Consider the following 15,926-nt stretch of genomic DNA (forward strand, 5'->3'; position numbering starts at 1 on the left):
CAGTACGTTGTATTTATTCTCGTACAATTTACATGCATCTCATCATATTATTTCCCTATAAAACGTATTTTGCAGTTTGGAAAGTAAACCACATAATAAAATAAATTGTAGAAAATGAAATCTGGTAAAAAAAAAAAAAAAAAATGGACGAATTCAGCTGTCAGCAAAAAAAATTGTGATAATAATCGGGGCCCAATTCCAGTTATTTTTAGTGGATCTATCACCAAAAGAATTTCAATAGAAAGCAAACTCGGAAATAGAATACATTTGAATCAATCTCAAGAAAAACGGGACATGAATCATGTTTTGTTACAATTTCCAAATCAAAATATCAATACAACTCAAGAACATGAGACATTTTCTAATACAACAAGGAGGTGATTGCAACAGTTCCAGTCTTCGCCTATTACAACTCCATGAACAACAGTGATCAGACCTTACTCAAATTCAAGTTTAGGATTTTTTTTCAAATCTTCTGCGACATGTAACCTACAAATTTATTATACTGACGAGATGTTTTGACACATCGAAAGAAGCCACTTTATGTCATGAAGAAGATTCGATACAAAGCTTATACCTCTACTCTTTGGATGATGTTGAAATCTCGGGTTCCAACAGCAGGACCGCGGGCATAAATCAAACCTTTTCAACTACTCAATCTCTTCGCACGGACGATGTGTCCCATTCCCATCTGGATTTCTAGTCGTCCCATGCCTTTTGTGTTTCTTGCTCTTTGCTTTTTTGGCCTTCATGCGGCGCCTTTTCTCGTTGGCATCAACCCATGTGTAGTCAGATGGTATGTGGAAAGGGTCAACTTCATCACGAAAGCTCCGGCCTTCACTATCATTTGATTGACCTCCGCGGCTGCCCCTCATCCATGAAATCCAAGACGTTGAGCTTTCCGACTCCTTTGATTTTCCATCTTGAAAATGTGCAGGGCTCGAAAGAGGGGTAGAGAACTCCTCCGTGGGTTGAAGCTCCTCAAATTTCGTAAATGTTACCAGCACTCGTATTGTTGGGACGATTGGGATGGCAATCTGTACGATAACACATTCATCAGTCAAACATGGGACAAAAACATCCAGTACATTCGAGCGAACTCTGAGCAAGAAAAGAAGCCAAGGAAAGTATCAATTTATTGCAACAGGCTCAACTATCTTTCAAATCATGCAGTATTAATCTGTACAAGACAAGTACTCCTCAACAATTACGAGAGCGTGTTCTTCCTCGAACATCAAAACTTTAATAGCATCTTCTTAACACACTATATGTGCCTTAAATACAAAATACATGACAATGTGGTTGTTTCATTGCAAAACACACGAGGGGTAACTTAAAGATGTTATATAATTGGAAATTAATTTTATCACGATGGAGTTGTATTTGCTTAAAATTTGAGAAAAGGTGATCATATTTTTACAAAAGGCTCCACAATCTAGACTAATTAATAGATATAAAGATATTTGGATGGAAAGAATATAAGGAATCATTAGAAAACATTTTGTGATGAATGCACCGTTTTATAGGCCATTTGTTCCTATTAGATCAATGGTAATAGAGAAAGAAGAAAACTAACTAAGAAACCAATCCCGGTCGTCATCTCTAGCTTCACAGCAGCTTATCTCACAATATTTCCTCATGAGGCCAACATACTGTCAATTCTCACCCTAGGCAGTGACTGATGTTCCCACAACAAAGACACCAACCACTCAAATTTTTGCATGCTACAGTATCACCATGTACACATCAAAATGGGGAGAGAGCAATCCACAAACAGGAAAGGAGATAATTTTTCCCCTTTTCTTCAGTAACTCAAAGATTATTTAAACAAAACTAATGCAGAAAATACTTGTATTGAAATAAAATTTAACATGGGACGGACAAATTTTTTGTGGTATCAAGGTAGAAATTGGGCATAGTTGGTTCCGCATAGACGTCAACTGGTTCCGCATAGACGTCAACATATCAGCTTTGCACCATCTTCGATTTTACCATCCTTCGGTAGTATCCACTTTAAAAGAAACGTGGATTATTAAATGAACTTTTCCAGTTTTTCTCGAAAGGTACGAGGTATTGGACCCTATGCTAACTTACTACACCCACCAGTTAGTCCAGAGCTCTATACATGCATGAACCAACATTTGCCAAATTATATCATCAACAAAGTGCATGAGAGGAGAGTATCGGTACATACCTTCACAGGGAAAGTGCCAAGAGGAAGTTTGGTTGTCAGCAGCTCCCGCAATCTTCTAACAGCTTTTACCTTGTTCGCGAGAATGTCAAGCAAGGGCAACAGCTCTTCCGTTTTCAAAGGGAAATCAGGTGTCAACCATAAAACAGGTCTTAAACCTTTCTTATACTCGCTTTCATTTTTTGGTTCACCAGAAGTCCCTTTCTTCTTTTTCTTCTTGCCACTTTTATCTTTTGACTTTTTAAGGTCCCCACTATCTTCCCTAAGAAACTCAGACGAAGATCTTTGGCTGTCATTGGACTTATGCTTGCTATCATCGGATGCCAACTTTGAGAATTTAAGACTCTTTGAATCCTCAGGCTCGTCTCCAGGGGTCTTTGCACCTTTCTTATTCCAACCAAACCAACTTTTCTTCTCTTTGGTAACGCCATTAGATTCACAACTTCCAAAAGAACCACCATTTAAGTTTTCATGACAGTCCTCTTCAGAGTCTTCATCCTCCCCAAAACCAGCTCCCGTGTGAAGTGCAGAATCTAACTGCATTCTTTCTTCAGCTGTCAATACATCATCATAATCGTCATGCTCACCTGCACCGGCCATTCTGTCATCTTCATTAACTGAAAATAGTTCCTCATCGGTCATAGCCCCTGGAACCCTCCTCGACTTCACACTCACCATCACATGAAGCATATCATAAACCTTGGCCTTCCAAGTTCCAACCATCTCAGTTCTTTCCTGTCTTCTCCAATTTAAATGGGAAACAAGCTCCGCCTGAGTGACATCAATTCCCGGCCTGTACATGTTAGTTTGAGACATCAAAGCCACTTCATGAGCAACTTCAGCTTCCGATGGTTGCACGCCAGCTCCTTCAAAAGCATTTGTAATCTCTTTTTCCTTGTGGGCAAGCACAATCAAAGAGCCCGGAGGCAAAGAGACATTTCCATCTTCTGATGAATGCCCCTCTCCAAGAAAGAGAAACGTTTGGTCAGAGCGTTGAATACGAAACCCATCAAACCCAGCAAGGGTCATATCTGCTCGTAGATTAGAACCACGTTTCCATATTCGATAAGTGTCTGATGGGGCAATTCTACCGATGAATGGTATAACTGAACTCTCAAAGTGGAAGCTTATCTCCATATAGAAGTCACGTATTCGGGCTGCTGAAGCCACAATCCTAGGAAGTCTACGGCACCATTTTGCCCAGGCAAGAGGCTGGTAGTGTCTAGCAATTATCATGGCAATATTCTCCTCCCGAGTACAAACTGCCTCCTGGAGCGCACTCCATCCATTCTCATTCTGAAGACTCCAATCAGCACCTGCGGCCATTAAAATTTCAGCTGAAATCGCATCACGCAAACGCACAGCGAGGTGCAATGGGGTTTCCCTTCCAGGAACATCCCGTCTGTCAATCACCGCGGACACAGCATCAGCATCACGTTCAGCAGCCACAGACTCGGCCTCCGTGTTAACCTCCCCTGCTTTCGCTAGCCGAGGGAGTGCTGCCACGATCCTTCTCAATGCTACATAATCACGCCGCAGCACAAACAAATGGGCGGGACTATGTGCATATTTTGACGAATCCTCCATCGTATCTCTTCGACTAACCCACCCCCTTGTCTCTAACCAGTTCTAATCAGCTGCAATTGCTTCTCCTATTCAACTAAACCACAGATGAAAACCAAACTCTACCGCATTATGCATAAACAATTCCCATCACCCATGATCTAAAGAGCCTAGAAATTAGAAAAGCGATACCGTTGTTAAAACTTGCAAGATAATCGCAGATATTCTCCAGCACATAAAACTTTCAAACCCAATTCAACAACAGACAAAAAAAACCCAGCCAATCTCGACAATCATTCCACTACTTCTCAGGAAATTCTGACAAAATTCAAAGCAATAAAAGTGCACAGGATTGGTACAGCAGGTAGGGCTACTGTACAAATTCCAGCTCCAAGCTGTGCTTTGGCCAGATTTAGAATAAATATACAAACGAAATCGAATAGGTTAAAGAATTACCAGCGAAGCGTTCACATGTGAAAAACTGAGATGATTTTCGAAAGAGGGAATGGAATCAGTAGAGCTCCAGATCTCAACACCCCTCGTTTTCTCTCTCTAAAGTGACGTGTGTCAGAAATTGCAGTGTTATATGGTGTATGTATAGATAGAGAATGTGTATGTATATGTACATACATTATATATAGATTTATAGAAAGCTGTTTCTGGTGAGGATTTATTCTCCTTTTTGCCCTCCGATTTTGGTTATATTACCAATTTCCACCACGCGTGACTTTTTATTTATCATTATATTCTTAATATTTATTTTTTGTCATCCACTTTTTCAAGCACAGCTTATAATATAATAAAAGTCATTAACGAACATATTTATAGTAGGATGGTATTTATAATTATGTTAAAAATGTCAATAAGATCTGGACGAGATTTGACGCTCAAAAAAACATGTTATTTCATTTTGCCATCTGTTACCATACTAAATTAAATAATGCTCTTTTTCAGATAAAAAAATTACCACAGTATTTTGGAGTATATCATCAGTTCAAGCATTATCCATTAATCAACCAACTTTTTCCCCCAAACCAGCAAATCAGACTATATTGGATAAGAGAACAATAATAGTAAGGCATAATTTGGTACATGAGATAAGAGAGAGATTGATAAATAATCTTTCATATCCCATATTTGGTACGTTTTTAAAAAGCTCATGATAATATCATGAGCCCTTGATAAATAATTTTTTAGAAGGATAAAATATCCCTAATAGAAGGTGTGATAATTTTAATCAAATGATAAAATACACAACAAATGACTTAATCACCCTCAATTTATAAATGATTTTTTATAAATCTATGCTAGTAAGTAAAAATTAAAATCAAATAAATATTTTTTTTTATTTTTATATATTATATAATATGATAATTATATAAATGATTTCGAGATAATTATATAAATAATTTTTATAAATATCAATAAAATTATTATTATCACTCGATTAACCTTAAAAATTGATATTTGATTTGACTCAAAAAATCAAGGGCTCAATTATCATATTATATAATATATAAAATTAGGTAAAAATAAATAAATCATACAAGTACTATCGGCACATGAACAAATAAAAAATATGAACTCAAGCAACAACTTTGAAATTATAAAATTTATTATGATAAAGTTAATTTTGTCATTACAATTTAATATATAAATTTAATCACTCTTATTAAAATCATATCAAACATTAAATATAATATCCTACATCTTATTTATCCTTAACTTATCTTTATATTATATATCACATATTTATCCTATCATGTGTACCAAACTATGCCTAAGAGTGAACAAAATCCACCTCCAACACGAAATGCTAGTTATCTATGTTGTTGAAGTAAATACTATATACATTGGATCAACTAAGGTACTCGGCAACTTGATGTACTTTTGGGATGTCAAACTTTGATTATGAAACACGTCTATATTTCGTCTACATGTCCGAATTATGTGCTGAAATACAAGTGTAAAATAAATGCATCAGTACCCCATACTAAAAAGACACCTGCTCCATCCAATGCATCTTTACATCTGACTTAGAATATAAAATCCAGAACCCGATACGTCGGATGATTCAAATAGTTGAAAGGTCACAACTAAAAACATGCACAGACGGTAAATAAAGCATAGCACATAAAAAAAAAAAAAAACAAGTTTTAGGAAAAGAGCTAAGAATTGGCTCTAAAAGAAGTAATTTAATAGTCGTAAAATCCTACCTCTACGTAAAGAAAAATGGACACATTTGTGATTCAAGAATCCGTTGACTGTTAGTTGCCAATCAACAATTAACGAGATACCACCAGAGCCTTTCCAAGCGTCCAAGCATGGAGAATCGAATCTTAGCTTGATGAGCAGGCCAAGCTCAAAATTTCCAATACAGTCTTCAAATGGTACCATTGGTGGGACTGAGCGGAAAGCAGATCGCTATTTGATGGATTGTCTCACAAATACAAATTTCAAGAGAGACACCTGATCACATCAACGGAGAAATTTATCAGCAGGATGAAAGAGTTGTAAACATTAAACATGTTCAATAAATTTCTTGTTTAGCATTATAAATTAAATTTGAAGCCACATACTGGGACCCAACATCTCAACAATGAATAAAAGTCAGGCCGGTCAAATATAGCATTTCTACAGCGTCAAAATGTTGCATGTAGCCATAGTTAATTCCTTCTCCTAAGTTATGTCCCATGCCAAAGAAAATAAGGTTTCACCCAAACACTGAACATGCTTTGATAAGAAGAATAACAGAAAAATCCTTTTGCCCCAGTTTTCGACTCTGCTATTTCCCAAGAAATTTCACTTATCAATTCTACTGGTCTAAAGAGTCGCAACATAACATCAAATTATCTCAAATTGGACATTGCAACGATCATAATGTCATTAGGTTCAGAAAGAGGCCAAAGGTGATAACATAGGAGCTAGGATATCATAGCACATCAAGGGAGAAAGGGGCTTGAAAATGCCACTCTTGGTGGTGCATAAATTATCTAGTGCATATGCGAAATGAGTCACATCTTGATTCCCCATTCTGATTTTGCTAGCAGAGAATGCCGGGGGGGGAGGGAGGCAATATAGCATATGGTATAAAACATAAATAATTGATCAGTTGATAACTTGTGAAAAGGAAAAACTATATTGAACACCAGCGGAGATCTCACCAAACAGACTCAAAATGGAGCCTCAAGTGAATCATCCCAGATGTCTGCACTTCCATTAGAGGCATCTTCGGCATCTTCCTCCATCGAGAGCCTGATATATTCTCTGTGTGCAAAGCGGTCCCACTCGGACAAATTTGGATTCTCACGCTCCTGTTTATAAAATAAAGGAGAAAAAAGAGTGGGGGGAGCAATCCTACGAAGCACATCCACTTTGCATTTTATTAAACATCAACTAAGAAAAAATCTCGTATTAATTTTACCTGCCGTATTAGAAAAGGATCTCGAGTCTCAAATGCCATGAATTTATTGAGGTTAAAAAGGATATTGAAAACACTGCCAGAGAGTTTAGCTCCTTTTAAGTCATTTAACGTAAAATAGCCCTCATCCTGCATGGAAGTAATTTTACGTCGTGAAAATGTCATAATGGGTAGATATCAACAGCTCAACATAAGAATTATAACATGTTCTTAATGACCTAATTGCTAATTTATAAGAATGTTGATGTTATCAACTTGTCTAACCACAATGGTTCACAAGATACTGTATGATTCAGTGTTATAAACAATCTCACAAGTTTTTACATTGGTGCTTTAAACGACCGAGTCAATACAAGCCAAAAGTTCCAGCATAATACTTAGTTCATAGCAGTCTATTTCATCTTCTGTTTCCTTTTAGGACCTTTCTGGAAGGTCAAATATTTATCAGAAAATAAATCTAAGTCAAGAACGATCTCTGGCTTACACAGCGAAAACCTGCAAACACAAGGTTGCGTACAATTTGAGAAAGAAACAACGCGGCCATACAAAAAAGTACACAAAAATACCAGGGGGTATAGTCTATGGCGAAGCAAAAGGTAGGAGCATGACAACTAGCATCGCAACAGTGCATCATAACAGAAAAATGTTGTTCAGAGAAAGGAAAAAGGGGGTCATACTGCTCAGAACTATTTTATAAACATGAAGTACATGTAAAAGAGATGTATAAAACTCAAAAAAAAAAGAATAAGATTTCCGAGGGAAACTCACCTCTGGATTAATCATGTCGACTATCTGACATAAAATATCCTCAAATAGCACAGGCTCTTGGGCCATGCACTCCATTCTGTGCAGCTGCTCTTCATAAAAAAATTGCATTTCATTTCTTGTAACAACTCCATTTCCATCTAAATCTATGCATTTGAACCTGATATAGGATTACTAGCAGGATTGTTAAAAATGCTGGCAATTATGTTATGGGTTTAACAGACAAACAATCAAACTTCAGAAGATTTATTTCAGAGCTAGTGTGCAACATCAACCAAAATAATTGTGAAAAGAGATAATGTAATGAAGTGTGTGACAAAGGAGCATAATATAACTCTCTAGGCTATGTTAAACATAAGCAGTTGCATTTTAGAAAATAAAATAATGTCAGATACAAAAGTCCAAAATGAAAAATAAGAGAGTCATTTGCATACTTTTCAGCTCCTATAAAAGAGTATAAGATAGAACCAATGCTCAAACGCTTTCTCCGTGAAGCCATATTCTTCCATTAAGTGATCAATCAGCAAAGATATGACCAGCAGCATTATGACTTTTCTAAGCCACTTATGGAAGTCGGCGCTGTTCAACCCATCTAGTGTTCTGAAAAAAATCAACCTCACAATTTCCTGATTACCCATCTTTTTCCTCCACTTATGAGATGGGAATACAAACAATTAAGAATCATAAATCTCAGGTACTATTTTAGCTCCCACACCGTGAATATCAAGCACCAAATTGAGAACTTCATTTACAACACAGAAATTATGTAAAACTCAGAATGAATGGCCTATAAAGCTGAAAAACCAAAGTCGACCCATTGTTTCAGTTGATTAGTAAAACCACACTTACCAATACTCAAGACTGGGCTCAGATGATTTATCCTCCTCGGACAATATGAAGTAAACAAAATCTTCATATCCCATCTTTCCTTCAACCTTGCTCGTGAACTTTCTGGGTACCTAAGAAAAATCCAAATATTTAATACTTAGAAAGATTAGAGAAGTGTTCTGGTACAAGAAAATATTTCTTCAATTAATCAGAAAGTGTGGCTGGTATAGAATAAGGCACACACAGAACACAAACCTGGGAAAATATTCTACCAACAATCCTGTAGGTAAGTGCGTGGTTACCATATCTAATAAGGTTCTCTTTGTCAATCAGGAAATCATGGTCCGTGTCAAGCTCCCAGAACTTGCAATATATAACATAAAAATGCTCATAGGAGAAGTACCTGAAGCAAAATAGGAAATGACGAAGGAAAAAGACGAATCATGAGGAAAAAGCAGGTACGTGCATTTGGCATAGGACAAATACAAGAAAGATGCAAAATAATATCACTAGGATATGCACACTCTTACATTAATAACATGTAGTACAACTTCCTATATCCCAATTCGAGAATGTGACTTTTAAATTGACATTACTAGAGTTAGGAAAAAGGATGCTTTCATATTTAACATGTAAAATGTGAGCAAGCAAACCACATATAGCTGCTAAGTAAGAATACTTTTGAAAATTTAATTCAGAGCTCCTCACAGAGAGATAAGTAGAGCCTTACTCCATTCCCTCTGTTCGGAATGATCAGCACCCATTCTCTCGCTCCTGCCTTCATTTCGAATAATGTATGGAAGTGTTCAAAAAGTAAATGCAAGCAGTCAATAGAGAAAGAGGAGCAATATTTTTCAGAATCATTTTTGGCAACTCAATGAAAGCAAGAAATGAGGCAACATCAGGTGGGAAACCTAGAAGATATGGATTAAATCTAAGGTTTCCCTAGTCCAAGAATCCCAACATGCAAAGAAATATTACAATAAGCAACTACTTTCCTTACCGCAAGACTTTGTTGATATCCTCTTCCTCATCGGCATGTTGCATTGCAGCAATTAAGTTTGAACGCCTAAGCTCCCTGAGGGTAAGATGGCCATTACCCGATCTATTCACGTAGTAAAATATTCGGTATATCACTGTTTCAGCTGGACATAGGAAAGAAATGAACTGTCAACTCAACCACAGAACATGATTTTCATGTAAAAGAGTATCAACGGGAAATCAGTGAATCAACGGAGCCGGTATCAGGAAACAACATCATTGACTATCTATAGGTCTACAAAAATATTATACATAAACCCTAAGATACATAGGCGGTGCTCCGACAAATACGTAAAACAGAACCTAAAGACCAAGGAAGATAAACAGTATATTGATACCACCAAACATGTCTTCACCAAATCTCTTAGGCAAAAGACAAAGGAAAAAGTGTGAAATAATTTATTTTAGGCACATCAAGACATAAAACTTCGAACCTAGCATCTGAAGTTAGTTAATCATTTATGATTAAGTTAGTTCATGGCAATGGTTCAAGCCTTCAATACTCTGATAACTATTTAATTAAAGCATATTCACGGATGACACAACAATTAAAATTGTGAATTCTAAGTGGGATTATAAATATTATCTTATGTGTTACAAAGAGAGGGACGACGAAAAACAAAATGAGATCGCCTCTACATGGAATGTCAGCCTTACATTATGTAGGACACTCATCAATACTTAAGGCATATCCTTAGATGACACAGCAATGAAAACTGTGAATACTCAGTGGGTTTATCAATCTTATATCTTAAGGAAATCAAAACATACTGAAACTCTACATGGACTGTCAGCCTCACATATATGCAGGGCACTCCAATTTTCCAAACTCAGAACATACTATCAGTTGAAGTTTTCTATTCTTGCTTTGCTTCTTTCAAGAGTAACCAGCTGAAAATCTTATTCTGCGATCTTTCAAAACAAGTATTGATACATTATGTGCAGAATATAATTTCAACACGGAATCAAGAGTAATATAACAGAAATCGTGTCAAAGAGGATAAAGAGGCACTGAAGAAAATCATGATAAAGTAGTATTGTACATTTCATTCAATACTAAGGGTGTGGTAAAGCATCTACAACCACCCTCACTAAAAATCGATGATAATCTCTTGCAATACAATGTTTATTACTCTATCGACGTCGGTGGAAGTAGATTATAATTTTTCATGCTGATCCCACTAGTGAGTAATCTAGGATTCTACTGGTAAAAGTAAATTCACAAAACACCACTTTTTGGTCTTTGCAAATATAAAACAAGTTAATGTGAGTTTAACAAGATAACAACACAAATTAACGTGTGGCTATCCTTATGATCCAAGTTTTAGAATCTCGACTAAATTTTAGTAATACTTTCGAATATTTCTCCACTTGTGCATTCCTGAAATTCAAATTTACAAAAAGAAAAATACAAGACTGGGCTCAGGTGAAAGAAATTGAGTTTAGTGAACATGAAACCAAATTGGAAAATACAGAAGAAAATAATAATTGCAAGGAAACCATTTATTAATTAGTACAACCACGTCCAGGCAGGTAATAATCTGAAAGACATCTTTCAGGTAACTGTGAAAGCCTGGCGGTGACAGTGGCAGTAGCAATTAGATACAGTATAATGAATATTGAAGAATAAAAAGCAGCAGAAAATAACAATCAAATTAAACCATATTCAGATCCAAACATAAGTCGAAATAAATCAAACAAAAAAGAATTTGGGACACGTCATTGAGAGCATACCATATCTTTCCTGAAATTCAGGGGTACTCTGCAAGAATTCCAACCCCGGATGAGTTGCCAGAAGTTCGCGAAGCACGGGTTTGAAATCATCCTACAGTCAAATGATGATATTCCCGACAAATGCATGAAGATAAGTAACACTTGCAACACCTCGTCTTGCTTAATATGTTAAAAGAAAATCACTATCAGCCATGACGTAACCTGAGTTAAATATTTCAGATCAGGCTGCTTCAAGATTGTGAATATTTGTGTTCCAGCATCACTTGTGAGCAGGTGTCCATTGATCCAATAATCAACAAAGGCATCCCTGCTTGCCAGTTAAATGGTCTAAGCATGTACATCACCCGTAACAAGATTGGTCAAATACACGAGTCAAGGTGTAAAAGCCAACCGCTAACTAACTGTAACTTATTCAAAAAATTGTGAATGCTAACCCAAAAATAATAATTTCAGTTGAATAAGAGATCAACTGTCAGAGTAAGGCTAGGTCTGTAAAACAATTACCAAGCTATCCATTTGCACTTGAGTTACTTTGGTTCAGTAAGATGTTTAGAAATGCAATTAAATAAAAGTGATTACCCCAGTAACAGCTAAACCAAGAGCTCAAATTGAGCTTTTTTTAAATCACTTAAATAAAAGGCTCTGGTTGAATAACATGGGGAAGGAAGATTTCCCCAGGGCAGGCAGATTTTTGTGGGACTAGCATCAGTAAACTGCATATTAAACTTTCACATGATGAATCTTTCATTGGATACACACAAGGAGAGCGAAAAAGATGAAACACGAATCTTTCATTGGATACACACAAGGAGAGCGAAAAAGATGAAACGTCAAAGCGAAAATAATAACACGTGTTGATGAACACTAAGTAAGCCCATCCGAGTGAAAGGTAACACTGAGATCAACGTTGGAATAATAGAAACTATAACACCATATAACAACAGATGAATTTACATTAATGAGGCTCACTTTCTTCTGGCACAATAAATTCAATAAATGTGACTGATTAAGAGTTAAGAGTAGCTAAATTATTTTGTTTCCTGTTTGGTTAAGCCAATTTCTTCTCATCGATGTGCAAGCACGAATGACTTAGCATAAGAAATCTTAAAAATGTGGAAAGATCAACAGAACAATGCAATCGCAACCATAACAACACACCTGGTCACGATTCCAGTGCAATCACTATCAATCTTCCTGAAGAGAACGGTAGAGAAGAATGATGGGAGCTTGCAAATCTCCTTCGTCACCAGTTTAAAATCTGATAATATACGACATTATATGCGCAAAATCATATCACGTACTAATAGATGACATTTGTGTTCCTCGTGGTCAAATCAAAAATCCCAAATGTGTTATAAATAACCACAATAACTATTAAACTTGAATTTTTAAGAACATAAAATGCAAATATTTCGTGAAGCACACCATTCATTTGGAGTCCATCCATGTGACCATAAAAAAAATGATTCACTCTAAACAAGCATCGCTCTTTCAACTCATTTGGTGGTGGGCGGCCATTCAGAAAATAAAACTGCAAAAGTTGTACAATACAAATGACCGCTTATCAACAAAAGCAGTGATGTAAATAAAATTTTAACGCTTTCCACAAACATTTCAAGCTCAAACATATTCACCTGAGGTATAAGCTCTTTTACAGGCTCATTCACTAATTTCAGGGGAGAGCCAAATGCAGATGGCCCTGGCCTATGTTTCATGATTCGAGGTGAACCCGATGAGCTTCTAGGTGAAAGTGGAGGTGTACTCCCAGCAGGAAACATAGAAGGCAATGCATTATTTGCTCCAATATTTGTGCTAGATGACGTACCAGATACATTAAATGGATCACCTCCCTTGGCATTATTTAGCAAAGACTTTACCTGTAATTCATAATTGGATCTTTGAGAATTATAAAAATTCCTCTTTCGGCTAAAAAGCGAGAGCATGATCCAGCGGTGTCTTGAATCATGATCCAAGTATTAGGTTACTAGTGATTAATTTTTGCAAATAACTAGAAACTTTCTTAAGGTGAATAAAATCAAATTAAGATAAATATAGAAATGGCAAATATATATGCAGATATGTGAAACCCCAGTTGGATATTTAAGCAACAACTTACGCCAAATGTCAATAGCTCCGTTAACAAATAAAAAGTACAAGCACAACTATAAACTTGACCAAAGTGTTTGAGCTCTTAAGTTCTTTGTGATTAAAACTAACAAGCATAGGACAATCTGGATCCAGCTCCGGTTAGAAAAGAATTGCCCCTTTACATCCCTGCCTTCTGACAACAACGATAATAACATTAACGGACTACAAACAAGCAAAAAATCAGATTCCGAAGAAAGGATTTGCACACTGGAACTCACTTTGTGACTTTAATCCTATTTTTTTTAGCTAAGACCCCTTTTTTCCCCAAGTAAGGGTCAAAACTGGCCAACCCATGCCAAGCTTTGAAAACTTCATCAGGTTCAAGAACGTTCTGTCTTGAGTTGAACTCAAATGATACAAAATTCAGTGGTTGTTAATATCATTGTTTCATCTCGGTTCTTATCAAACCAGATTTCACGCCCAGAGTTGAGAAAAGAACATTTTCCCCATTCTTTTCCTTCCAGTACCTCGTTTAACAAGTGACAATTACATCAATGAAACCATACCGTCAACCATTTCACGCAAATCGGTGAAAGTATATTAACCAAATATAACCTACCAAATAACAAAAATGAGTAGCATAAAACATATAAGTAAGAAAACTTCCAGTACAGAAAAAATTATTGTACGATCATGAATTATCACCAATCACCAACAGACTAAATGTCCAACAAGTTCAAGAGAAAAATACCAAAGAATTGGCTTCAGGAAGCGAAAGCCACTGATCAAACAGATTCTCGACGACGCAAATGTTAGCTTTTATAGCCAAAGAAGACACCTCGGGAAGCTGCAGGAGTTCGGCATCGAGGCTCGCAATATCGGCATTGACAGCATCCATATCTTTTCAGAACCTCAACTTACAAATCCTAAAATCTACGAACGCGCTTTGAAACATCAAAAAGAACCTTAAATTACTCAAAATGACGGATTTCGATTTTCGTTTCTCCGAGTTAAACAATTCACGAATCTTCGTAGATTCCAAATCGGAGACGGGTTCCAAATGTGCGATAGCTACGAATCTGCGCACAAACCCTGGATTCGATTGAAAGTCAGATCGGAGAGCACGTCGATCGATCGCAAACCCTTGAGAGCACTGTAAAAAAGGCGTTTATTTGTTGGGAAACTCGGATCTCTTGAAAGTAAACGGGAAATTTAGGGAAAAGGGATAGTGATTTATTTAAAAAAAAAAGGATTTGAGGAGTCAATTTACATAAATGTTCTTATGTTTAAATATAAATATATTATTAAATTTGATTTAGAAACTTTTAACTATATTCACTTTCATTTCAGTCGACTCCAAATCTAAATTTTTTTTCCGTCGACTTTTTCTCAAGACAATTTATCTTTCACGTTTATTTCGATTCATTGGGATTAATCAATTTACTTGAAAAAAAAAATAAATCCATACTTAAAATCGACCACTTAAAATCGACCAAAATTTTGGTCGACCAGACTCCTAAGCAATTGGTCGACCAAGACCAAAATTTTGGTCTTGGTCGACCAACAAGTTTTGGTCTTGGTCGACCAAGACCAGAATCTTGGTACTTGGTCAAAAAATATAGGTCGAACAAAGTTTGGTCGATCTCAATGCTTGGTCGACCCGAGCAGCTTTGGCATGGGAGAACATTCCCTTGGTCGACCAAGGTATAAAGACCCAAATTAGCGACGGATTGTATTAACCTGTCGCTATTAGTGACGGATTAAAAAAGTCGTCGGTAATCCGTCGCTAAATAAATCCGCGACGGTTTTTATAAAGCGTCGCTATTAGCGACGGTTTAAATAAACCGTGCCACTAGCGACGGTTTAATACGATCCGTCGCTAAATAAATCGGCGACAGGTTTAAAAAGTCGCTAATTAGCGACAGTTAAATTCAAACCGTCGTTAATTTCTGGGTTGACCTTGTTATATTTGGGTCGACCAGGTTGATTTTGGGTCGATCAAGGTTGCTTTTGGGTCAACCCTTTTTTTAACACATGAATCCATATATTTGACAAATATGACCGATAATTTTTTAATTTTGACGGATAATTACACAATTTTTACCAATGTTGCATGTTTTTAACATATGGAACATATAATTTCACAAATATGTTCTATAATGTTACATGTTTTGACATATGAGTCACAATTTCACAACTATGTTACATGTGCTTTGACATATGAGTCACAATTTCATAATTATGTTAGATGTTTTAATATATGAATCACGATTTCACAACTATGCTACATGTTTT

General features: G+C 36.4%; 2 protein-coding genes across 4 annotated transcripts; both read right to left on the reverse strand.

The window, feature by feature from the left end:
* Nucleotides 1–191: 191 nt before the first annotated feature.
* On the reverse strand, nt 192–4,368 carry LOC140804299 (uncharacterized). 3 transcript variants are annotated; one of them, XM_073160205.1, is made up of 3 exons: nt 4,211–4,368; nt 2,195–3,924; nt 192–1,037 (listed from the first exon to the last, which is right to left on the reverse strand). In XM_073160205.1, exons 2-3 carry the CDS (start codon nt 3,776–3,778, stop codon nt 651–653), a joined length of 1,971 nt encoding a protein of 656 aa, XP_073016306.1. In that variant the 5' UTR covers nt 3,779–3,924; nt 4,211–4,368; the 3' UTR covers nt 192–650. The 3 variants fall into 3 exon arrangements, with proteins under 3 accessions (XP_073016306.1, XP_073016307.1, XP_073016305.1); XM_073160206.1 differs by having other exon boundaries at nt 2,195–4,072; nt 4,211–4,362; XM_073160204.1 differs by having other exon boundaries at nt 2,195–4,358.
* Nucleotides 4,369–5,763: 1,395 nt separating this feature from the next.
* LOC140806161 (probable serine/threonine protein phosphatase 2A regulatory subunit B''delta) lies at nt 5,764–14,840 on the reverse strand. Its single transcript, XM_073162660.1, has 13 exons — nt 14,383–14,840; nt 13,178–13,420; nt 12,969–13,074; nt 12,702–12,801; nt 11,745–11,850; nt 11,544–11,634; nt 9,772–9,913; nt 9,024–9,171; nt 8,790–8,899; nt 7,944–8,100; nt 7,179–7,304; nt 6,919–7,068; nt 5,764–6,223 (listed from the first exon to the last, which is right to left on the reverse strand). Exons 1-12 carry the CDS (start codon nt 14,527–14,529, stop codon nt 6,928–6,930), a joined length of 1,617 nt encoding a protein of 538 aa, XP_073018761.1. The 5' UTR covers nt 14,530–14,840; the 3' UTR covers nt 5,764–6,223; nt 6,919–6,927.
* Nucleotides 14,841–15,926: the final 1,086 nt, after the last annotated feature.

The sequence above is a fragment of the Primulina eburnea genome, chromosome 11, assembly GCF_022965805.1.
Source record: "Primulina eburnea isolate SZY01 chromosome 11, ASM2296580v1, whole genome shotgun sequence".
Taxonomy (NCBI): domain Eukaryota; kingdom Viridiplantae; phylum Streptophyta; class Magnoliopsida; order Lamiales; family Gesneriaceae; genus Primulina; species Primulina eburnea.